At 45.0% G+C, this 24,304-nt stretch overlaps 1 protein-coding gene across 2 annotated transcripts in view; it reads left to right on the top strand.

Annotated features, from left to right (window-relative positions):
* Positions 1 to 24,304, top strand: part of MTMR12 (myotubularin related protein 12) — a 70,554-nt gene that overhangs the window by 19,279 nt on the left and 26,971 nt on the right. For both annotated transcript variants that reach the window (XM_066244258.1, XM_066244259.1), the window contains exons 2-7: positions 9,034 to 9,094; positions 12,296 to 12,435; positions 13,844 to 13,916; positions 14,673 to 14,803; positions 16,347 to 16,440; positions 21,680 to 21,809. In XM_066244258.1, the coding sequence (XP_066100355.1) occupies positions 9,034 to 9,094; positions 12,296 to 12,435; positions 13,844 to 13,916; positions 14,673 to 14,803; positions 16,347 to 16,440; positions 21,680 to 21,809 (629 nt within the window). The remainder of the gene's footprint in view (positions 1 to 9,033; positions 9,095 to 12,295; positions 12,436 to 13,843; positions 13,917 to 14,672; positions 14,804 to 16,346; positions 16,441 to 21,679; positions 21,810 to 24,304) is intronic.

Below are 24,304 nucleotides of genomic sequence, written 5' to 3'. Positions count from 1 at the left end.
GCCATCCCCAGCGCCCGGGCCACCTTTGTTCCAATGGAGTCCTGGCTGCAGGAGGGGAAGAGAGAGAGAGGAAGGAGAGGGGGAGGGGTAGAGAAGCAGATGGGCACTTCTCCTGTGTGCCCTGGCCAGGAATCGAACCCGGGACTCCTGCACACCAGGCCGACGCTCTACCACTGAGCCAACCGGCCAGGACCCCAATGGAATATTTTTAAAAGCTCTCATCGCCTGACCTGTGGTGGCACGGTGGATAAAGCATTGACCTGGAATGCTGAGGTCGCCAGTTCAAAACCCTGGGCTTGCCTGGTCAAGGCACATACAACAAGCAATCAATGAACAACTAAAGTGAAGCAACTATGACTTGATACTACTTCTTCTCTCTCCTCCTCTCTCTGTAAAATTAATAAATAAAATTAAAAAACAAAAACAAAACAAAAAAAACCCTCTCATCATTTAAAGTCCCCTCCCCTCTCTTCTCTCTCTCCTCTCTCTCTCTTCTCCTCCCACAGCCATGGCTCGAACGGTTCAAGCAAGTTGGCCCCAGATCCTGAGGATGGCTCTGTGGCCTTGCCTCAAGTGCTAAAATAAAATAGCTCAGTTGCCAAGCAACAGAACAGTGGCCCCAGATGGGCAGAACATCGCCTGGTAGGGGGCTTGCCAGGTGGATCCTGGTAGGGCGCATGTAGGAGTCTGTCTCTGACTCCCTGCCTCTCACTTAATTAAAAAAAAAAGAAAAAGATCCATATCCAGACTCAGCACATCCAGATGTGGGCACTCCTGTACCTACCTTGTCAGTGACCACTTCCCTCACCTCCACTCAACTACGTTCATTCTCCTGTGATGAACAAGCCACAGATGTTACAGCACTCCCTTTCTCAAAAACATTGAAATATTATCTTCATATTTGTTAGTCCTTTCTTTGTTTTTCTTGTGACATTCGAAGAGCTACTGTAAATCATAGGGATGAAGGAACAATAGGTTGTAGCCCCTGAGTACGCTCCATTCTGTCTTCCATCTCCTCCCTGCCAAATGGATAGCTTCCCAAATTAAAAGAAAAATTCAGCTTTTTGAGGGGAGGGTTCCTTTCTAATTCCTCTTTGTATTCTCTAATTTATTGGAGTCCTTACGGTTATTTTTATTCTCAAGACTGGTGTGTATTTTGATTTCTTTTTGGGTGGGGTGATGGTAGTGGAGGTGGTACTTTTTTTTTTTTTCCTTAGTTGACTATCTGTAAGAAGTGGGTGGTATACATGTATACCTTTTTTGAAGTGTTAATCATAGAAAAGTTGGATATTAGTGGTGATTGTCTACAGTGTGGCTCCTTAAATTCTAGTACTCAAGTGCTTATACAGGTTTTTTTTTTTGTGTGTGTGTTTTTGTGTGGCAGAGACAGAGTCAGAGAGAGGGACAGATAGGGACAGACAGACAGGAAGGGAGATAGATGAGAAACATCAGTTCTTCGTTGTCGTTCCTTAGTTGCTCATTGATTGTTTTCTCATATGTGCCTTGACTGTGGGGCTACAGCAGACCAAGTGACCCCTTGCTTGAGCCAGCGACCTTGAGCTCAAGCTGGTGAGCCTTGCTCAAACCAGATGAGCCCGTGCTCAAGCTGGCAACCTCGGGGTCTCGAATCTGGGTCCTCTGCATCCCAGTCCGATGCTCTATCCACTGCGCCACAACCTGATCAGGCTACAGGTTTTTTGTTTGTTTGTTTTAGTGAGACAGAGATAGAGACATTGAGAAGCATAGACATGTGATTGTGTCACTTTAGTTGTTCATTGATTGCTTCTCATACGTACCTTGCCCGGGGGACCTCCAGCTAAGGCTGTTCAAGATAGCGACCTTGGGCTTTAAGCCAGTGACCTTAGGCTCAAGCCAATGACCCTGACATCATTTTGATGATTTCACACTCAAGCTGGTGACCCTGTGCTTAACCTGGTGACCTTGGGGTCTTGAACCTGGAACCTCAGTATCCCAGGTCAGTGCTCTATCCACTGTGCCACCACTGGTCAGGCTACAGGTTTTTATCCTTTATAAAAATTATTGGGATAACATTTCATAAATTTCAGGTATATACCTTTATAATATGACATCTGTATACTCTATTATGTGCTCACCGCCCAAAGTCTAGAGTCCTTTAGTCATCATATTATTTGATCCCTTTTTTCCTGTTCATCCTCTCCTCCTCACCCTTCTTCCCTTCTGGTAACCACAATACTGGGATCTGATTCTATGAGTTTGGTATTTTTTGTTTGTTGCTTTTTGTTTTATATTCCATGTATGAGTGAAATCATGTGGTTCTTGTCTTTTTCCGTCTGACATATCACCATAATATTCTTAAGACTCATCTATGTTATCACAAATGGCAGTATTTCATCTTTTTAATGACTGAGTATTCTTAATGGGTAAGCAATTTCAGCAATTGATCTGTTTTCTTTTTTTTTTTTAATTTTATTTTATTTATTCATTTTTAGAGAGGAGACAGAGAGGGAGAGAGAGAGAAGGGGGAGGAGCAGGAAGCATCAACTCCTATATGTGCCTTGACCAGGCAAGCCCAGGGTTTCGAACCGGTGACCTCAGCATTTCTAGGTCGACGCTTTATCCACTGCGCCACCACAGGTCAGGCAGCAATTGATCTGTTTTCAATAAAATCAGTAGTCAAGAAAGCTGTCCTTTTGTAAGGCATACCTAGGTGGTTCCTTCCTTGGATCTCCTAAAGCCCGTAGTTTAACTTTTCTGGTCTTGTAGTGGGTTCAAAGTACTTTCTAATGCAGAAGATAAGACAGAAAATGACCAGACCTAAGTCACTGTGGACTTGTAGAAAATAAATTCTGTTTATAGAAAAAATGCCATTTCTTTTTCCATGGCTTCAGATATTTCTGTAGTCAAAGTCTTACGAATTAGAACCAACCTGGATGGCATTAATTGCAGGGGTTCTGATCCACAGAAGAAAGGAATGAGAGATCTCCTTAGTAGAGTTAGTTTAGTTTAATTTGGGGACAGAATTGAGAGTGAAGTAGAAATTATTCTACTCATGGGACAGACTTTTGAATAACCATAGCTCTTAAGCAGTATATTTCAGTTGTTTTCTCATCCAAGGTGAGGAGAAGATGGAAGAAAGGAAATCGGGAAGCAGCACAGATACTGCGATGTCCTTCAGTTATAACAACTCCCAGTCACTGAAATACGGGTGCCAGGTGCTTACCATGTTATCTCTTCATACCCTCATAGTAGCTAATATTCTTCCATTTATATAGGAGGAAGCTAAAGCTAAGTCAGGTTTCAGGTTTAAATGACATGCCCAAAGTCATGTCTGTAGGTACCAGATTTGGGTTTGGATTGTACTCCCAAGTCTATATTCTTTCTATTTTTGGTACATGCATATAGAGAAGTCTGGAGGAATAAGGGGGAAAAATAAAAATTATGAGTACTATGATGCATGAAAGTACAACTTTCTGCTTTAAAAAAGGTAAGTTTTGTTCTATGGTATACGTAGATTCCCACCTAATATGTGGATACAAATATATTCCCCCTCTGAGATTTTCCATTTTAATGGAGAAAACAGTATTAAATTTCCATTTTAGACAAGTGGAGATGAGGGAATAAAATGTGTTGTCTACTTTTAGCACTTTGGTGCCAAATGCGATCAAAAGAAATTGGTCTTAGAAGCTTTAGGGATGATGCATCTTGGAATCTGCCCCTCTGGCTGGATGAAATGGAATTGAGAGTAGAAACTTCAGTTTTTTTACTCAAAGTGCTGGTAGCATTGCAGGGCTGATGTGAACATTTACAGGAGGTTTGGCCTTGTGAGAGCTTCATTGTAGGAATCCCCACCACACTACCCCATTCTTTTCAAAGCCCTTCCCTTTCTGCACTTCCTGAGGTGCCCTAGGTCTGTCACACTTTTGCAATGTGCACCCTGAGTGTGAACTCCGTGAAACTAGAGAATTTACTTCTTGAGAACCAATGGAATGAAAACAACCAGGTTGCTTTTCAGCCTCTGAGCAGATTCTCAGGGGTGTTAGCTGACTCGCTTTCACATGCTTTTGTCCTGCATGTGGCAAATCCTTGTACAGTGAAGTACAGTTCTCTTAAGGGACTTTAAAAAATTTGTTCTAATCAGTTTTGTATAATAATAGAAGACTGGTTTCCTATTATAGGCAGTAGACGTTACAACTGATCTCTCTTTTGTAGTAGGAAACGAACTGGAGACCATGTTTGTTAGAACTACTACCCAGCAGCGAAGAATGTGAGCTCTGGAGTTAGGATTTGGGTTGAACCCTTGGTTAGTGACTTACCTCCTACAAAAGGAAAGCTACTGAACCTCTTTACGCCTCGGTTGCTTCATCTGTAACGTGCACATAAGACTGATTACTAACATTGTGAGGATTAATGAGACACTAGTGAGTACTTATGTGGCACATAATAGAAGCATAATAAATATGGGCTATTGCTATTTTTTTTTTTTGCATTTTTTCGAAGCTGGAAACGGGGAGGCAGTCAGACAGACTCCCGCATGTGCCTGACCAGGATCCACCCGGCATGCCCACCAGGGGGTGATGCTCTGCCCATCCGGGGCGTTGCTCTGTTGCATCCAGAGCGTTGCTCTGTTGCATCCAGAGCCATCCTAGGGCCTGAGGCAGAGGACACAGAGCCATCCTCAGCGCCCGGGCCATCTTTGCTCCAATGGAGCCTCGGCTGCGGGAGGGGAAGAGAGAGACAGAGAGGAAGGAGAGGGGGAGGGGTAGAGAAGCAGATGGGTGCTTCTCTTGTGTGCCCTGGCTGGGAGTCGAACCCGGAACTCCTGCACACCAGGCTGACGCTCTACCACTGAGCCAACCGGCCAGGGCTGGGCTATTGCTATTATAGTTAAAAGCACACAGTTGAAGTGGAATCTGAGCCTGATAAGGAGATTGTGGAGGGCTTTGATTGCCATGCACGAGCAGGGCCACATCTGTTTTTATTGCTCAGAAGACTTTTTGAATTTAATTTTCGATAGTGTTCCAAATAGGTGGGGCTGCTGAGTAATGTGTGTTTTGTATGAATAAAGTCTTGCTGTAGTTTGTGTAGTGGCATCTGAGACAGGGGCTCACAGGCCTTCAATGCTGACTGTAGAGCACTTTTTCTTGGAGGCTGGCTGTCCAGCAGCAGCAGCAGCAGCAGCAGCATGTACATTACTGTGTATGTTACTCTCCTTTCCCATCTGCAGTGAAGGAGGCTGAGGAATAGCAGCCTTTGAGTATAGGAGGTTGAGTACTGTTGGGAATCTACTTGTCTCCAGGTCTTTGCACCTTCTCTTTGCTTTCCTCTCTCTCTGCTTGTCCACCCGTTGAACTCCTGCACATTCCTGACAAGCCACTTCCCCAGAAGCACTTGCTTAAGCAGTCTTTCTACCACTTCTCCCTCTGTTGGTCTCTACAGAGTCAGGTTCCCTCTTCTGTTCTTGTAGACCCGCATTAATAACTTTATTATAGTATTGTCATATTGTATTCTGAAGTACAGGATGTTGGTATTGTCTGTTCTCTCCACTGAACTGTGAGCTCCTGTTTACCTTGCACTTGGTAGGGATTCATTTAAAATTATCTTTGGCTGCCTGGCCTGTGGTGGCACAGTGGATAGAGCATGGACCTGGAATGCTGAGGTCGCCAGTTTGGAACCCCAGGCCAGGGTACATACGAGAAGCAGTTAATGAACGACTAAAGTGAAGCAAACTATGATCTCGCTCCCTGCTTTTCTGTCTAAAATCAAGAAATAAAATATTTAAATATCTTTGTCTCGGCGAGGGGGATGAGGGGACTGGATGAAAGAAGGTGAAGAGATTAGCCAAAAATATACATACATAACTTATAGACATAGACAAAACGTGAGAATAGCAGAGGGGAGGTGGGGGGTGGGGCAGAAAGAGACTCCGCTTGGGGCGGAGGGCACAGGATACGGTGTGCAGTGGTATTTTATTGAGTTGTGCACTTGAAACCTGCATGGTTTTGTGAATCAGTGCCACACCGATAAATTCAATTAATAAAAATAAGTAATCTTTGTCTCCTTAGAAATCTCCTTCTCTCTTCCCATGTACAAACCTCTGTCTTCCTCATCCTATGCTTTATAGAAAGACAAGGATGGGCAAAAGTAGGTTTACGGTTATATGGAAAAAGACATGCAGGTTATGATTATAATAACACAGGGATAAATTTTGTGTTCTGACAACTGTAAACCTACTTTTGCCCACTCCTGTATATATGTATATGTATATATGTATATATACATATATGTCCATACATATGTGACTCAGTTTGGAAATGACAAGGCTAAGAATGATGTGGGGTTCTTTTTCTTTTTTTAGTGAGTTTCTGCTTGTATGTGTAGAAGGGGACAGGGTGAGGTGTGCGCCTCTATACCCAGAGAGGTCGTGAAGGGGAGGTGGTGGTAGCCGAGGAGAGCCTTTCAGAGGGTTTAATCGCTGAATAATGGCAAGAATTCTATGAGGATTTATGGCTTGGAGACCTCATATATCCTCACTCCACCTAAAACCCTCACACTTGAGGCAGTAGGTCCTAGTTCTGGCACTTGACTTTTCTTGCCAGTTTAGCAGGTAGTTGTGGCTAGACATTGGTTCTTGATCCTATGACCCTGAAAGTGTTATTGTACATTGACGTGTTGCATGACGTGATTGTATTCATCTGTGGTTTAGAGAAACCTGGGTACAACTGAGGCAGGGAGAAGCTAGACACCCCATCTATTGTTAGTGCATTAAACTTAAATCAGTATGCCCTTAGTGAAAATCAGCAAAAATCCACTGTAGCTAATTTATGCTAACAAGGGGATTTATTATAAAGATAGCCCAGGTGTGATTCATGGAACTGCGGGCCTCACTGAAGCCTGGAAAGCCATGGGCGTCCGGCCCTGATTGGGCTTGTATCTGCACATAGCCTCTCCATATGTCTCATTCTCTGCAGAACAGCTCCCTCTGCTTCCCCATGTGTCTGTGGTCTGAGCCAGCTTGATTAGCAGCTTCTATTAGCCGAGCCCATAGGGGAGATAAAATGACTAGCCCTTTGTGGGACTCCTGTCTATTCCCTGTGCAGTTGATGGGGAGTAGGAGGTTCAAAACATTGGGGGAACAGGGAACAGTTGTCCGGGGAAAGGGAATTTTGGGTAAGACAGAATCCTAAAAGGTATCTTCTAATTGCTGAAGAAAGGATTCCATTAACTATTTCAAAAATTAATATAGTTAGTTTTGGATAGTGTAAATTCTTTATAAGAAGATGATAGATACTTCTGTGGACATATCAGGGTTGTCTTCACCACACTGGCTTTAGTGTTTGAACCAAATTCCAAGCACTAGTCAAGATGATGGCTAGAGCTTTTTAATTTTTTTACAGCTGATTGAATTTAATGAATAGCTTCACTCTCTTCTCAGAGAAAGATGATAGGCTTGTCAAAAATAATTATGCTTTAATGCAGTTCTTTGTCAGTGACAGATGGTAAATATTCTCAATGACAATTTCTAAATTACCAAAATTCTCGGATGCCATAGGCTTGTGGTAAGGTCTGAGTGTCTGTAGGGGTAACAGGCTCCGCAGATAATCTGCCACTCCCCAAGTTTGGGAAGGACTGTCTCTGAGGGACTTGATTCTATCCTGGGATGGAAATTGTAGCCATCTCTAAAATACGCCTTGCTCAAAATGGGTTCTCTGAAACGGCCATGACTTTCTTCTTCAGCTTCAAAGAGAAGATAGGCTGTTTAGCCTCTCCCTGCCTCAGCTGTACCCAAGTTTCTTCTAATTTAGGATCAAGAACCAATGTCTTATTTCAGTGTGAATTAACTTCCGATAACACATACCACCAGAGCCTCCTACCAACAAGACAAAACAAAACAAATTTGACAAAACTAATTGTGTCTTGTACAGTTTTCCAGTCAGAATTTGACTGGTTGCATCCCCATGGTGTCATTTAACATGTTTCTCTGTCCCAGTGTTTCTTATAAGTTAGTAGATTGACAGCGATGCTCTATCAGGTGGAGGTTCGCTGTTTTGGAAAGACTTCTTCATAGGTGGTGTGGTAGATTGCATTAGGAGACCTACCGTGTTTCTCTTCTTGTTAGGTTAACAGCCACTTATGACTGTTGCTTTGGTCCATTAATTCATTAAATATTGCTGATTATCTTTGAATATTCAATAAACACCAAACCCAACAGGGAAGCATTTGAAGATGTGATCACAGAACCTGGACTTAATTCCTTATTAAAAGTGATTGCATCGGACCTGTGGTGGTGCAGTGGATAAAGTGTCGACTTGGAACACTGAGGTTGCCATTTTGAAACTCTGGGCTTGCCTGGTCAAGGCACATATGGGAGTTGATGCTTCCTGCTCCTTTCCCCCTTCTCTCTCTCTCTTCTCTTCTCTTCTCTTCTCTTCTCTTCTCTTCTCTTCTCTTCTCTCTCTAAAAATGAATAAATAAAATCTAAAACTTATAGCATTTCATGGCACTGTCTTGGCATCTTAGGTAACTTAAAATGGGCAAAAAATGTCTTAGCTGTCTTTACTGAGCCCTCGTATGCTTCCAAGTAGATGGATCAGTATTGACTTGATACATTCATATTTTTTTTATTACCTCTAAGCCCTTTATGTAAGTCTGTTTTCTCTGTATAACACAAAATGTATTGCTTTTAGTCTTTGCTTCTCCATGGAAGGAGAGGGGAACCATTCTGTGAGATGTAGTCCATTCTCTTTCTGACTCTGTGTTTGAGCTGCCTTACTTTCCTGTGTGATTTTTTTATGCTTTAGATAGGGAATGCCCAACCCTCTCGCTCCACTTGGGACAACTAATAATTATCCTAAATAATTTAATATGTTGAACTAATTTGTTGGAATTTTCTGTCTCCCTTTAGTTAAAAAATACTTTTTAATAAAAGTCATTAGCTTGTCAAATAAACTCCTGAGGGTAATATGTTGTGTGTATTCTGAAAGCATGGCTTTAAATTATTCTTCTTGAGCCCTTAAACAAAGAAAAATATTATCCTTTGTTCTTCTCTTTTAGGAAATTCACACAAACGAAAAGGAAGTAACAGAGAAGGAAGTAACTCTTCACTTGTTGCCAGGTAACAGTTATGTTAGCATCATGTGCAACTCAAAGCCAGTGATAAATTATGTCATTCTTCTGTCATTATATACGCCTTTGTTTTCACCTAGACAACATATACTAGTAATGAGTTGGACAAATATCAAGGTCTTTAATTCAATAATTATACACCTGGGTGTGAGTATTACAACATCTGCAAGGAATTTTTCTTCTTTTCCTTTCCCAAGCAGATGAAAATAAACCTGGGAAATTCTCACCTCATTCACAAGCAAATGAGGCCTTTTTCAGGTTGCCTTACTTGGCCTCATCCAGGATTCCGGTCCTCAGTCAGGAAAACCCTGGTCTCCCACAAAGCCTTACACCCCCCTCCCCCCTTTCCTGCTGCCCACCAGGAGCTGCCTTTTCTTAGCGTAGTGCCGCTTGGGCTGTTGGTCGATGGCCTTGCCTGTCGTCTTTGTTTGTGCATCTGAGCACCAGAGCCCAGTGTGCTACGGTTTACTAGCTCCATACCAGGGCTGCCAGAGCTTTGCTCGGTGGTCATCGCCAGGGAGCCTGGGTTGGTCAGGTATTTTTGAAATGAGGGAGAGTGATTTTTTAGCTTGAGTCAAGCATTAATCATTTCTTTTTTTTTTTCTTTTTTAAGTGAGAGGATGGGAGATAGTGAGATAGACTCCGGCATGCACCCTAACTGGGATCCACCTGGCAACCCCTGTGTGGGGCTGATGTTTGAATCAATCAAGCTATCCTCAGCACCTGGGGCCGAAGCTCTAACCAATCAAGCCACTGGTTGTGGGAGGAAAAGAGGGAGAGAAGCAGATGATCGGTTTTCCTGTGTGCTCTGACCTGGAACTGAACCTGAGATGTCCATATGCCAGGCCAATGCTCTAGCTACTGAGCCAACCAGCACTGGCCAGAGCCGCATTAATCATTTTTGAATGCAGAAACAAATGACTTGGTAGCGTGTCGTATTCATATGTGGGGCTCTCCTGTGAGCTGTGCATTCAGTTCTTTTCCCACTTTCTTTTTTCTAATCCCAAATAGCTTTTTAAAGTAAGTTTTTAAAGGTGTATTTTCCCAAAACAACAGGGACTCGTTCTAGTACTTTTTATTTTATTTCATTTTATGGGGAGGGTATAAATATGTACAAGTTTCTGGCTGGTCCACCTATTTGGTAAATATATTGGAATCCTATAACTTTTGTTTAAAAAATGGTTTTAAGTTTCAAAGGCTTTTTCCTATAATAATGGCCTAAACCTTAACCCATATACCCTATTGTCTTTTCTTTTCTTGGGTTATAGATTCTGAAAATAACTTTAGTTCAGTGTTAGTGCATTTCCCCTTCCCCTGGTTACCTGGTGCTCTCCTCTAGGTGTGCCGCTGTGAGTGCACAGCTGACTTTTCTGAGCCCTAGTTTCCTAGATGAGGCTGAGCGCTTTCCGCCTCCCCCAAATCAGACCACCTCGCACACACATGCTGGTGGCTGAGACACAGCCTCCCCTGGATGCTGTGTGGCCACCACATGCCAGTTTCCAGTCTCCAGTGTGTGACCCACACTGATGACAGCGTGCCTGGTCCTGGGAGAGATGCACTGTTAAAAGCTGCTTCACACTTGGGTGGAGAGCACAGGAAGCCTTGCTCACATGTCTTTCACCTCGGACTTTGCTGAGACATTTTTTCTGGTACTATTTTAAACCCTAATGAGGCCCTGACTTCATTGTTCTCTTCAAACTTTGTGGTCTCTCTAGAAGCTGACCTAGTAACTGAGCCATATGACAGTATTTCCTTCGTAATGAACCCCTTGGAAGGTGAAACATAGCATAATATGTGTCCCTTGATAGTTTTAGTGTCTGTAACTTTTCTCTGTTTACATATTGAAGATTAGACTAAATGAATTTTGAGCCAGACAGTATATTTAAAGACATAGAGGTGGCCCTGGCCAGTGGCTCAGTGGTAGAGTGTCAGCCCGGTATATAGACATCCTGGCTTTGATTCCCAGTCAGGGCACAGAGAAGTGATCATCTGCTTCTTCTACCCTCCCTCCCCTTTTCTCCTTCTTCCCCTCCCACAGCCAGTGGCTCAGTTGGTACCATTGTGGCCCTAAGTGTGGCCCCGGGCACTGAGGATGGCTCCCATTGGCATACATCAGCCTCAGGTGCTAAAAATAGCTAGGTACTCAAACATTGGCTCATGATGGGGTTGCCGGGTGGATCTCAGTCGGAGTTCATGTGGGAGTCTGTCTCACTATCTCTCCTCCTCTCACCTAAAAAAGAAAAAAAAAGAAAAAAGAGACATTGAAGGAAATACCCAGAGGGAGAGTCTCAGGGGAAAGTGTCTGTTGGAGAAGAAATTCCTTTTCTTTTTTTGTTGCAAGCTATTTACACTTAGTGTTTTATTTCCCCCATCAGCTTGTCTTTTCCTGCCCTCCGGACGTGTAGCCCTGATGAGCTGCTCTGTAGGAATAAGAGAATGCCTATCTCTGAAATCCTAAATGTTTTGACTGTAGAGACTCACTCTGCCTCCAGGAAGTACGGCTTTTCATGTGGGCTGGGTGCCTGCAGATAGAGCAGGAAAGCTGACACACTGAGAGGAAATAATCTTAACTAAGAAAGAGAGGAAACCATCCCCCCCCCTACAAACCTCTGACCTCCCTTTTCCTCCCATCTTTGTCTGTGGAGCCAGAATTAGTGTGGTCATGTTGCAGCCTCCGCATCTGAGGAAGCAGCCTGAAAGCCCGGTGGCCAGGGAGACACCCACTCCCGCTCAGTAGTTCAGGGAGAACTAGCCCACCCTCACCAGAAGGCGGGCTTGACGTCTACCTCCGAGCACACTGTGAGCCTTTCTGCCCCTGCTAGTTTAGAGGGTTGCTTCTGTGGGATGTCTGCTTGTCTGAGAAATGAAAACACTAGATCTTATGCTTGCAAGTGTAGCTCTGGTCATTTCCTGCTCTTTGGAAACTCGCATTATCCACAGTGAGAAGATAGGGAGATGCCTATGTGAAGGTGTATCTGAGCCGTTTCTCTCACTTGTCAGGGGTGCCCTCCGCCCCATCTTCTACTTTAAATCTGCAGCTTCTGCCTCGTTGGAAAGGGTCAACTCCTGAAGGGCTGCCTTGTATTGTGTGCTGGTCTTTTCATGAACACAGCTGGGGAAGCTTTTGCTGTTCACATGCTGTGTGTTCCTTGAGGACCCTAAAGAGGACTTTACTTGTGGTTTCACCCAGGTGAGCAGCTGCTCTGTGAAGCCAGCACAGTGCTGAAGTATGTCCAGGAAGATTCCTGTCAGCGTGGGATCTATGGGAAGCTCGTCTGCACAGACTTCAAGATTGCTTTCTTGAGCGATGAATCTGCGCTGGATAACGATGTATGTCTGGGCGGCATTTGGCTGAGTTTGAGGGAGCAGTGCAGTTGTGCCCACAGTGTCTTTTCTCCCAGCTTCTCAGTTACCCCACCCCCCAACACACACACAGATACAAAGGACAGAAGTCCTGCTCACCACTCACCTGCTCTGACCTTCAGGATCTCCTAGTGGTAGGACCCCTTTTGAAATTCCCGCCCATGCCTCATGTCACACTGGCTTACATTTAACTTCATAGATTGATGCTTTTTCTTCTTTATTTCTTTATTTTCTTCTTTATTTCATCACAGTGTTTATAGTACTCATTGGAATTGCATCTCCCCAAATATATTGGTTCCCCCCTGCTTTCTCTATACTAAACTCGTCCTTAAATTCGGGAACTAAGTGCAATTATGAAACTGATGCCGAATGCAGCCCTTGAATTTGGGTATGCTCTGCACCGAGTGGTGTGTCCTTGTGTGCCTCACCGCTGCTGGAGATAACGAGCAGTGCAGGAAGGGGAGAGCTGGCCGCAGCAGCCGGAGAGCACTGTACACTGATGCAGTGCACCACCCCAGCCCGCCCTCACTCCTTACATAGCAGCACCGGTGCTGGCTAGTCCTGTGGCCACTGTCCACGGTGGCGGCTTGGTTCCCAGTCCTTTAAAAGGCAGCATTTAGCCCTGGCCGGTTGGCTCAGCGGTAGAGCGTCGGCCTAGCGTGCGGAGGACCCAGGTTCGATTCCCGGCCAGGGCACACAGGAGAAGCGCCCATTTGCTTCTCCACCCCTCCGCCGCGCTTTCCCTCTCTGTTTCTCTCTTCCCCTCCCGCAGCCGAGGCTCCATTGGAGCAAAGATGGCCCGGGCGCTGGGGATGGCTCTGTGGCCTCTGCCCCAGGCGCTGGAGTGGCTCTGGTCGCAACATGGCGACGCCCAGGATGGGCAGAGCATTGCCCCCTGGTGGGCAGAGCCTCGCCCCTGGTGGGCGTGCTGGGTGGATCCCGGTCGGGCGCATGCGGGAGTCTGTCTGACTGTCTCTCCCCGTTTCCAGCTTCAGAAAAATGAAAAAAAAAAAAAAAAAAAGGCAGCATTTAGAGCAGCATGCATCTCCCGTGTTTTCTTCCTGAGTACCTGTCACTCACCTGCATGCATTTGTGGGTCAGTTGTAAGCTGTGTGCCGCTTCCCGCACCTCGCAAAGTGGTCATGTGTGACACGGTACTTTGCCTACGAGCAGCCCAGGAATGGCACTTCTGCCTGACTTTTACAAACTAGGCATTGTAGCTTTTTTCACACATGTTGTTGTCCCTTTCCTAGGCATGTGGCGGCATTTCCCTGTTTTTCCTAATGTGCAAGTGGAGAATTGTGGTTTGCTGTGGCTGTGCATGTTTAATAGTGCAGAGAATGGAGTCACAATTGTTCCCTTTTTAATCTTTTAGGAAACTCAATTTAAGAATAAGATTATAGGAGAAAATGACATTACACTTCACTGTGTTGATCAGATTTATGGAGGTAAGTATCTCTTTTCCCCGGGGGGCCTGCCAACTTTTGAAAGTGTAGCTGATAATGTTTTTATGGTCTTCTATAGTTTACTAAAACTTCTTCACATATTTATCTTACTTAAATCAGTTTTATGGATTGTAAACTTGAGATATGAAGTGGCTTATCGGGGATCACTTAGCTGACGGAGCTCAGACTTGAACTTAGACCCTGTTCTTTCTTAGACTCCACAATGCCGTTATGTACTAGATCTTAACCATCCTTTGCTGTCAGTGTGAACCATGTAGGTTTACATTAAAGATGGATCTGATAAAGGTCTGTTGTACTGCATCCAGGTGTCTTTTCTGCTCTACCTCTCTCTTTTTGTAAATAGGACTTTCTCAGAAATCATTTAGTCATATATGATGTTTCTAATGCTAGTAGGTGCTGCGTGGTCCAAACTTTGGGAGGTGGCAGAAGGGGCCCCTAGCCATAAATCCAGGCATTGACTGTCTGAAACCATGTCCCTGATGGCCTCCTGTCCTTGGGAGAGCTGAGTTTTCTGTAAGTCGGTGGAGTCAGCCCTCCCGATGAGGGCCAGTGCTTTTCAGTCTAGCGCTCCTGAGGGACGAAGAACCTAGTGTCCTCAGAGCGCCAGGCTCCTGCTGACAGTCCTCTCACTTCCGGGAGATCTCCGTAGAAGTTAATAGTACACCTTGTTTCTCTAGCATTCATTTGTTGCCTTATGACAGTTTCCCTTCCTGATTTTATTATTTATCGTATGTGCAGTGTTTGATGAGAAAAAAAAAATGCTCTTTGGACAACTGAAGAAATACCCTGAGAAGCTCATCATCCACTGCAAAGACCTCCGGGTATTCCACTTTTGTCTGAGGTACACGAAGGAAGAGGAAGTCAAAAGGGTAACTAGCTGCATGTGTTTTTAGGTTCTGTTTCCCATCAGGCTTTCCCCACTGTTTTTTGCTTACAGTGCATAAAGGTTGAGAAGAGCCTTTTCCGCACAGTTGAAATTGGTTATAATCCCATATACTTTGACTAGAAATGAGAGACATTTGGTAAAGTGGGCTGTGTGTTATCTTGGCACATGCTTTAATTGTTCAGTACATAATGTTTTATTCCTGGAGCCTGGGAAGGGTGGGAGGTGGACAGCCAGGGCTGGAGGCAGTTGGGGAAAGGGAAGGGTGGAGCAGCTAGAAGCTGCCCATCTGCCACAGAGCAGTGGCAGTGACTCCCAGCTCCTGGATGAATGAACTTCTATCTGGAAGTAGTGGAAGTGTATGGTACACAGATTAGACGGGCAAAGCAGCTTCACCAAATGAGCTTGTGCTTTTGTACACTTCAGTAAATGTAATCTGGTTGCCACAGCAAATTAAGAGGAATAACTGGGCAAACTGGTTACAGTGGTCATTGGGACTTCTACGAATTCTCTTATTGAGATGTTGAAGCTCTCAAACTTGCCACTTTCATGATAGTGTACATCAGGGGAAACCAGGCGCGAGGGGCCAGTTGGTCTGCCGTCTTTGGCTGTAGTGAGTTATGCACAGCTATAGGCAAGTCCTTGGTTCTTGCAGGTAGTGAGGGAGTTCGGTTAGAATAATAGACATGACTCCAGTGTCTGTTCTGAGCAGAAGAGTGGTGTGGATATGGAAAATGCCCTGCGAAGCCAGAAACTTCATTTTGAATAATGGTTTTAGTCATCTATCCAAGCATACTTTTGTTTGGAACCTTGAACAAAAAATACAATGGGTTGATTTCTTTTTCTAATCTTCTAGAAGAAAGTCCTAAAGGTCACAAATGAGTCAGAATAACTCATATCAGCTGTATGTCTTCAATGTCAGATTTTTAGAGTATCTGAATATGGCACTTGAAGTTTTGTTTGTTTTAATGAGAGAGAGAGAGAGAGAGACAGAGAGAGGCAGACAGACAGACAGAAAGGGAGAGATGAGAAGCATCAACTTCTAGTTGGAATCACTTTAGTTATTCATTGATTGCTTCTCTTATGTGACTTGACCGGGGGCCTCCAGCCAAGATAGTGACCCCTTGCCCAAGCTAGTGACCTTGGGCTTCAAGCTGGTGACCCCACACTCAAACCAGCAGCCTTGGGGTTTTGAACCTGAATCCTCAGTGTCCCAAGTCAAAGCTCTATCCACTGTGCCACCACCAATCAGGTATGCACTTGATGTTTTTTTAGCACTTAGATTTTGAGATATTAGACTATGCTTTAAAATTTTCCCTAGCAATACAAAGCTTTTAGAAAACCTGACCAAAATGGTTAGCATTTTTTTATTTTGCTTTATTCTAAGAGATAACATCATAAATGCAGACCTCAACGAGAGTTTTAGTGTGCTGCCCATAGGAGCCTATTAGCAGCAGGACTGAAAACTTAATAACTCAGTGTTTATCTGCTAAAAACATGACTGTATCTGTTGCTTGGTTCTTTTCTAGATTGTCAGTGGCATAATTCATCATACTCTGGCCCCTAAATTGCTTAAACGATTGTTTCTGTTTTCATATGCAACTGCTGTACAAAACAATACAGGTAAGTGTCTTCTGGGTTTAATTTGTAGGTAGGCAGACCTTCCAATTTCTACCTGAAACTAGCGGAAGAAAGCCCACCCGTGTGGCATTCTCTTCTTTCTCTAGTAATTGGTCGCCTTTGCTAGGGTAACACATTCAGGTTCCTTTAAGAAAAAAAAAAAAAAAAAAAGGTTTCTATTTTTTTCCTGTGATCTTTGTTGCCTTATCTATCTCTTAGGTTTGTTGTCTTTTGTGAGGGATTATTGGTTTTCTTCTTATGAAAGATGAAATCAATATACATATTATAACTGGGGATGTGAGATTGTAGAAAAACAAAATCGAGACAGGTTTAAAAGAGCCCCGTTTGTCCCTTGGTTCTTTTTTCCACTTTAATGTATTTGATTTCATTCTGTAAGGCCCTAGAGAATGCCTTGTATTCTAGAAAGCTTTTGAACAACCAGAACATGTGTTATAGCAAATATTTTGGTGCAAGTGGAATAGTTGTACATAAAAGAACACAACAGGTGACAGCCAGGTGTTTCATGGAATACCTTGGGAAGCAGTATCTACATGGGAGCCAGAATACCTGGGTCTGAATCCCAAACCCACCAGTTATTAGCTGTGTGACCTTGAGTGAATTACTTAAATTTTCTCTGTCTCAGTTTCTTTGTCTGTAAAGTGGAGATAGTAGTGGCATCTACTTCACTGGGATGATGAGAAGACTAAATTAGGGAAAGTATGTAAAGTACTTAAAGGAGAACTCTAAGGTTTTGCAGTTATCATTGTAGAAAAAGACCATAGTGTAGTTAAAAAAAGTAAGATTCCAAATTCTTTCCTTCTTTTCCTTCCCTTCCTCCCTCCCTCTTTCTCTTTCTCTTTCTCTTTCTCTCTCTCTTTCTCTTTCTCTTTCTTTTTAATTTTTATTTACTAATTTGAGAGAAACATTGATTTGTTACTCTACTTACTCATGTATTCATTGATTGATTCTTGCATGTGCTCCAACCAGGGATCGAACTCAACCTTGGCATAGTGGGACTCTTAACAGGAAGTTGATGTTTGGTAATCTTTTGTGCTTTGTGCTTTTTGTCAGGGAAGTGACATGTTAGTTTAAACAGCATATATCAGGCTTTCTGGAATGCAGGGTTGCTTTGTCACTTACTGCCCATTTTGAAAATGCTTGTTGAACGCTTGCTGTGGGTCAGGCACTAGGGATATGGAGGCGAACAGGACTAAATCTCTGCCCTCTAAGAGCATCATGTCAGAAGCAGCTGAGGGATGTTTCCTCTGTTGGAAGGGGCCGTGGGAGGAGTAGGAAGTGCCCACCTGTCCTGGGGGAGGGAGGGAGGGCTGTCAGAGGGCAGAGGCTGTGCTTAAGGTGATATGGGAGATGTGGGAATGTGTGGCAGTCATAGAAGGGTATTTTAGGCAGAGATGGAGATATCTGAGAGAGCTGGTTGTATTTTGGGAACTATGGTGATTAGTAGAAAAAGTATGAATTTTGGGGTCTGTCTCACTTGAGTTCAAATCTTTGCTCAGCTACTTAGTAGCTGTGTGATCTTGGAGCCTCTGTTTTCTCATTTATAAAACATTAGTGTTAATGCTTTCTTTGAAGTGTGAAGATTATAAATCTTTAAATTTATGACACAGAGGGTGCAGTCATTAAATGAGGGTTAATTGAGAGTATAACTACATATTATTCAGAATGTGTTATGTTCAGAAGGTTACATTGGCATACCAATATAGTTCACGCTATTAGGCTGAACATAAAATTTGTTTCTTTACTCAGTAATTTTGTCTTTGTGAATGACAGATCTCTTCACTGTAGATATATGTACAAGTGCTCATTAACAGGGTGTTGGCTTATAGCAGCTTGTTGCAATATGAAATATGCAAAATATGACTGTTGATCCCCATTATTTATATAAACATGTATTGGGTTTACATTTGAAAAATCATCCTGTTTTTAGAAGTTCTGTTTCTTCCTTATATCCTGTTTCTTGGCCTCGACCTAGCGTAGGACAATTTGTCAGTGGGCCAGCATGTGTTGGTCTCTGTGCTAAAACCTTTACCTTGATTGACCTGCTAGTTTCATTACCTTGTGGTAGCTTTCTGTGTCAGAAGACCCAGCATACAAAGCATATTTTATTCTATTTTAATTCCATCCTTCTTTTCTCCTCCTTCTTCTTTTTTTTTTTTTTTTTTTTTTCCATTTTTCTGAAGCTGGAAACAGGGAGAGACAGTCAGACAGACTCCCGCATGCGCCCGACCGGGATCCACCCGGCACGCCCACCAGGGGGCGATGCTCTGCCCACCAGGGGGCGACGCTCTGCCCACCAGGGGGCGATGCTCTGCCCATCCTGGGCGTCGCCATGTTGCGACCCTCCTGGGTGTCGCCATATTGCGACCAGAGCCACTCTAGCGCCTGGGGCAGAGGCCACAGAGCCATCCCCAGCGCCCGGGCCATCTTTGCTCCAATGGAGCCTTGGCTGCGGGAGGGGAAGAGAGAGACAGAGAGGAAGGCGCGGCGGAGGGGTGGAGAAGCAAATGGGCGCTTCTCCTATGTGCCTTGGCCGGGAATCGAACCCGGGTCCTCCGCACGCTAGGTCGACGCTCTACCGCTGAGCCAACCGTCCAGGGCCTCTCCTCCTTCTAATCCATAGCTTTTGATAAGTGACATTATAACAGATAAATGTGAATTGACCGATGAGCTTTTTCACTGAATAGGGGTTTGTAGAGCTGGCTGCTTTGCAATCTGAACATTTTTACTTTTTTTTTTTTTTTTTGTATTTTTTCTGAAGCTGGAAACGGGGAGAGACAGTCAGACTCCTGCATGCCCCCGACCGGGATCCACCCGGCACGCCCACCGGGGGCGAAGCTCTGCCCACCAGGGGGTGATGCTCTGCCCCTCCAGTGCCGCGACCAGAGCCACTCTAGGGCCTGGGGCAGAGGCCACAGAGCCATCCCCAGAGCCCGGGCCATCTTTGCTCCAATGAAGCCTTGGCTGCGGGAGGGGAAAAGAGAAACAGAGAGGAAGGGGGGGGTGGAGAAGCAAATGGCGCTTCTCCTATGTGCCCTGGCCAGGAATCGAACCCGGGTCCCTCGCACGCCAGGCCGACGCTCTACCACTGAGCCAACCGGCCAGGGCCACAATCTGAACATTTTTAATTATTCCCAGGCTTAATATTCATAACTGTGCTTTGGCTAAGACTCTAAATGCTTATGACGTGGCATTTTAGGGAAGGACCTTTCTGTATGTATTATGCAGAAAATGATCTATGCTTGAATTGGAGTATTAATATTTACGTCCATGGGGATTTTTTTTTTTTTTTTTGCATTTACTTTATGGAAATTTTCTTTATAGCTGCTTAGGTTTGAATTTCAGTTCTGCCATTGCCTAGCTCTGTGTTGTCAAGCAAGTTATTTGGCCTTTCTCTGCCACATCTGTAAAATGGAGGAAATGATATCACCTAGCCTGTTGGGTTATAAGAATTGAGTTCATGCATGTAACATGCTCAGAACAGTGCCTAAGTGCTAGCAGCTTATGTAAGCTTAACTACTGCTCTTTATCATTATTTTTATTATCATCCTTTGCACGATGATCTGGTTTTGTTAAAAAGGGCAGGTGGGAGTTTTATCAGAAACTCTTTTTCCCTGGAATGCTTGTATTTTTAGATGTGCAAAGGCTTAAACAAACCAATTTGTATAAATACCCCAAACTGTTGTGGTGCATGTCACCCGCAGCAAGCAGTGTGGTGGCGTGGAGAGGGGCCAGGGACACATCTGCTGGGCTGCAGGAGCAGTGTTCCCGGGCCTTCCTTCCAGCGGGTAGTAGCGGGGCGGGGGTTGGGGCAGACGTGTTGTCCCGTCTCGTCCCGTGATGCAGCCTTTGGCAGCAGGCCTGGACCCTCCCCGTGGCTCTGATCCCTCTGTGGCCTTCAGGAATCCGAGTCACACTGGAAAACCCTCTTGTTGGCAGAGTTATCTTCTGATGGAAGGAGCACTAGCATTCAGGTCTCTGACACGCGGTTCAGATGAGTTTGCCATCCTCTGCACATATTGTTAAGACTAAAAATAGTATTTTAGCATTTGTGCTAAGCCCGTCTGTTAGTGCCACTCAGGATCCTTTTATGTTATGTAAATTATCTAATGGTCAGATGACTGAAAATGGAGCTGTAATTACTTTTTTTTTTTTTTTTTTTATTTATTTATTTTTTTCATATTTCTGAAGCTGGAAACAGGGAGAGACAGTCAGACAGACTCCTGCATGCGCCCGACCGGGATCCACCCGGCACGCCCACCAGGGGCGGTGCTCTGCCCCCCAGGGGGCGATGCTCTGCCCATCCTGGGCGTCGCCATATTGCGACCAGAGCCACTCTAGCGCCTGAGGCAGAGGCCACAGAGCCATGCCCAGCGCCCCGGCCATCTCTGCTCCAATGGAGCCTTGGCTGCGGGAGGGGAAGAGAGAGACAGAGAGGAATGCGCGGCGGAGGGGTGGAGAAGCAAATGGGCGCTTCTCCTGTGTGCCCTGGCCGGGAATCGAACCCGGGTCCTCCGCACGCTAGGCCGACGCTCTACCGCTGAGCCAACCGGCCAGGGCTTGGAGCTGTAATTACTTTTGCAAGAAATGGAACTAGGACACCTCCTTCCCTCCAGTGTAAAAATACAGAGCCTCAGTCATAATTTTGGATTAATGACAAAAAAGAGGAACAAGGTTAGGATTAAGCAGTGAATTTGATCTGCTTGGATAAAAATGGGCATAGTAGGCCCTGGCTGGTTGGCTTGGTAGTAGAGCGTCAGCCTGGCGTGCGGAAGTCCCGGGTTCAATTCCCGGCCAGGGCACACAGGAGAGGTGCCCATCTGCTTCTCCACCCCTCCCCCTCTCCTTCCTCTCTGTCTCTCTCTTCCCCTCTCGCAGCCAAGGCTCCATTGGAGCAAAGTTGGCCCGGGCGCTGGGGATGGCTCCTTGGCCTCTGCCCCAGGCGCTAGAGTGGCTCTGGTCGCGACAGAGCAATGCCCCAGATGGGCAGAGCATCGCCCCCTGGTGGGCAGAGCGTCGCCCCCTGGTGGGCATGCCAGGTGGATCCCAGTCGGACACATGCGGGAGTCTGTCTGCCTGCCTCCCCGTTTTCAGCTTCAGAAAAAAAAGAAAAAAAAAAATGGGCATAGTAGAGAAAAGTGGGGCCTGAGGATTTACTTGCACATCATTAAAAGACCAGCCTTCATGACAATATTTTGTTGTCTTCTTTATTTTATTTTGTTAGCCATCAACCCTAAGGACCATACTGTGATGTTTGACACTCTTGAGGACTGGTGTTGGGAATTGGAGCGGACCAAAGGCAACATGAAGTACAAAGCAGTGAGCGCCAATGAAGGCTACAGACTCTGTGAAAGGTAAGCTTTCAGCACTGGGCTTTTAAACACCAGCTTTATTGAGGGTTAATTCACACGCCATAAGATTCACCCATTTGAAATATACAGTGTTTTAAAGCATATTCACACAGCTGTGCACCCATCACTGCAGTCAATTTTAGAACATTTTCATTGTTCTCAAAAGAAACTTCATACCCATTAACAGTTTCTCCCTACATCCTCATAACACCCCAGCCCTGCGCCTACTCATCTATTTTCTATCTCTCTGTATTTGCCGGTTCTGGACATTCATTTACGTGGAATCATACAGTATGTGATCCTTATGCCTGGCTTATTTCACTTAGGATAATGTTGTTAAGGTTCATCCATGTTGTACCATGTATCAGAATGTCTCTTTTTTATTGTTGAACATTATTCTAGGGCATGGACACACACACACACACACACACACACACACACACCATGTTTTCTTTATCTAATCATCAGTTGTTGGGCGTTTGGGTTGCTTTCACTTTTTGGTTATTATGAATAATGCTGCAATGAACGTTTGAGTACAGGATTTAGTGTGAATGTATATTTTCATTTCTCTTGGGTAAATGCCTGTAAGTGGAATTGCTAGGCCATATACTCAGTGCTCACAAAAATTAGGGGATATTTTATTGCTTCATATTAATTTTGAAATATCCCTTAAGTTTTGTGAGCAGTATAGTAACTGCATCTAACTTTCTGCAGAACTGCCACACTGTTCTCTACAGCAGCTACTCCATTTTACATTCCTGTCAGAAGGGTTCTCCTTTCTCTACATTAATACCCTTAAAACATTTAGAAGTGAATTTGTATCTTTTTTCCCATTATTGTATCTGTAATATAAGTATAAAATTTTTAGAGGCGGCCCTGGCCGGTTGGCTCAGTGGTAGAGCATCGGCCTGGCGTGCAAGAGTCCCGGGTTCAATTCCCGGCCAGGGCACACAGGAGAAGCGCCCATCTGCTTCTCCACCCCTCCCCCTCTCCTTCCTCTCTGTCTCTCTCTTCCCCTCTCACAGTGAGGCTCCATTGGAGCAAAGATGGCCCGGGCACTGAGGATGGCTCTGTGGCCTCTGCCTCAGGCACTAGAATGGCTCTGATTGCGGCAGAGCGATGCCCCAGAGGGGCAGAGCATCGCCCCCTGGTGGGCATGCCGGGTGGATCCCGGTCGGGTACATGTGGGAGTCTGTCTGACTGCCTACCCGTTTCTAGCTTCAGAAAAATGCAAAAAAAATTTTTTAGAGGCATTTCTGAATTTATAGTGTGTATTTGCTTTTGTCTTATCAAACACTTCAATTCATTTACTCACTCAGTGAAAATCTATGAGTGCTTCCTATGTGCCAGGCAGTATCCTAGCTACTGAAGATACAGCAGTAATAGAGCTAAAAACCCCTGCCCTCCTGGAGCTGTCATTACAGTGGAGGAAAATGATGATAGAATAAGTGACCATTTCTAGTATTTTATTTTTTTGAGAGAGAGAGAAAGTTAGAGGGACAGACAGACAGGAGGGGAGAGAGATGAGAAGCATCAAATCATAGTTGTGCACTTCAGTTGTTCATTGATTGCTTCTCATATGTGCTTGACTGGGGGGTTCCAGGTAAGCCAGTGACCTCTTGCTCAAGCCAGTGACATTGGGCTCAAGCCAGCGACCTTGGGTTTTAATCCAGCAACCTTTGGGATCAAGCCAGCAGCCATGGGGTCATGTCCATGACCTCACACTCAAGCCAGCAACCTTGGGCTTCAATCCAGTGACCTTTGGGCTCAGACTCTCGCATGCGCCCGACCGGGATCCACCCGGCATGCCCACCAGGGGGCGATGCTCTGCCCATCTGGGGCGTTGCTCTGTCACAACCAGAGCCATTCTAGCGCCTGAGGCAGAGGCCATGGAGCCATCCTTAACACCCGGGCCAACTTTGCTCCAGTGGAGCCTTGGCTGCGGGAGGGGAAAAGAGAGACAGAGAGGAAGGAGAGGGGGAGGGGTGGAGAAACAGATGGGCACTTCTCCTGTGTGCCCTGGCCGGGAATTGAACCTGGGACTTCTACACACCAGGCCAACACTCTACCACTGAGCCAACTGGCCGGGCCTTACCATGTGATTTTAATAGGCAGCCTGGCCTGACCAGGCGGTGGCACAGTGGATAGAGTGTCGGATTGGGATGTGGAGGACCCAGGTTTGAGACACTGAGGTCGCCAGCTTGAGCGTGGGCTCATCTGGTTTGAGCATAGCTCACCAGCTTGGACTCAAGGTCGCTGGCTCAAGCAAGGGTTTACTCGGTCTGCTGAAGGCCCACAGTCAAGGCACATATGAGAAAGAAATCAATGAAAAGGTGTTGCAAGGAAAAACTGATGATTGATGCTTCTTATCTCTCTCCGTTTCTGTCTGTTCCTATCTATCCCTCTCTCTAACTCTGTCTCTGTAAAAAAAAAGAAAGAAAAAACAGGCAGCCTGAGTTTGAGAGCCATTGATATGTAAAGAAGTTTTTACTTCAGTG

Source organism: Saccopteryx bilineata, chromosome 1 (assembly GCF_036850765.1).
Source record: "Saccopteryx bilineata isolate mSacBil1 chromosome 1, mSacBil1_pri_phased_curated, whole genome shotgun sequence".
NCBI classification, from domain to species: Eukaryota; Metazoa; Chordata; class Mammalia; order Chiroptera; family Emballonuridae; genus Saccopteryx; species Saccopteryx bilineata.
The sequence above is the reverse complement of the archived record's forward strand: the minus strand, read 5'-3'. Positions and strand labels throughout refer to the sequence as shown.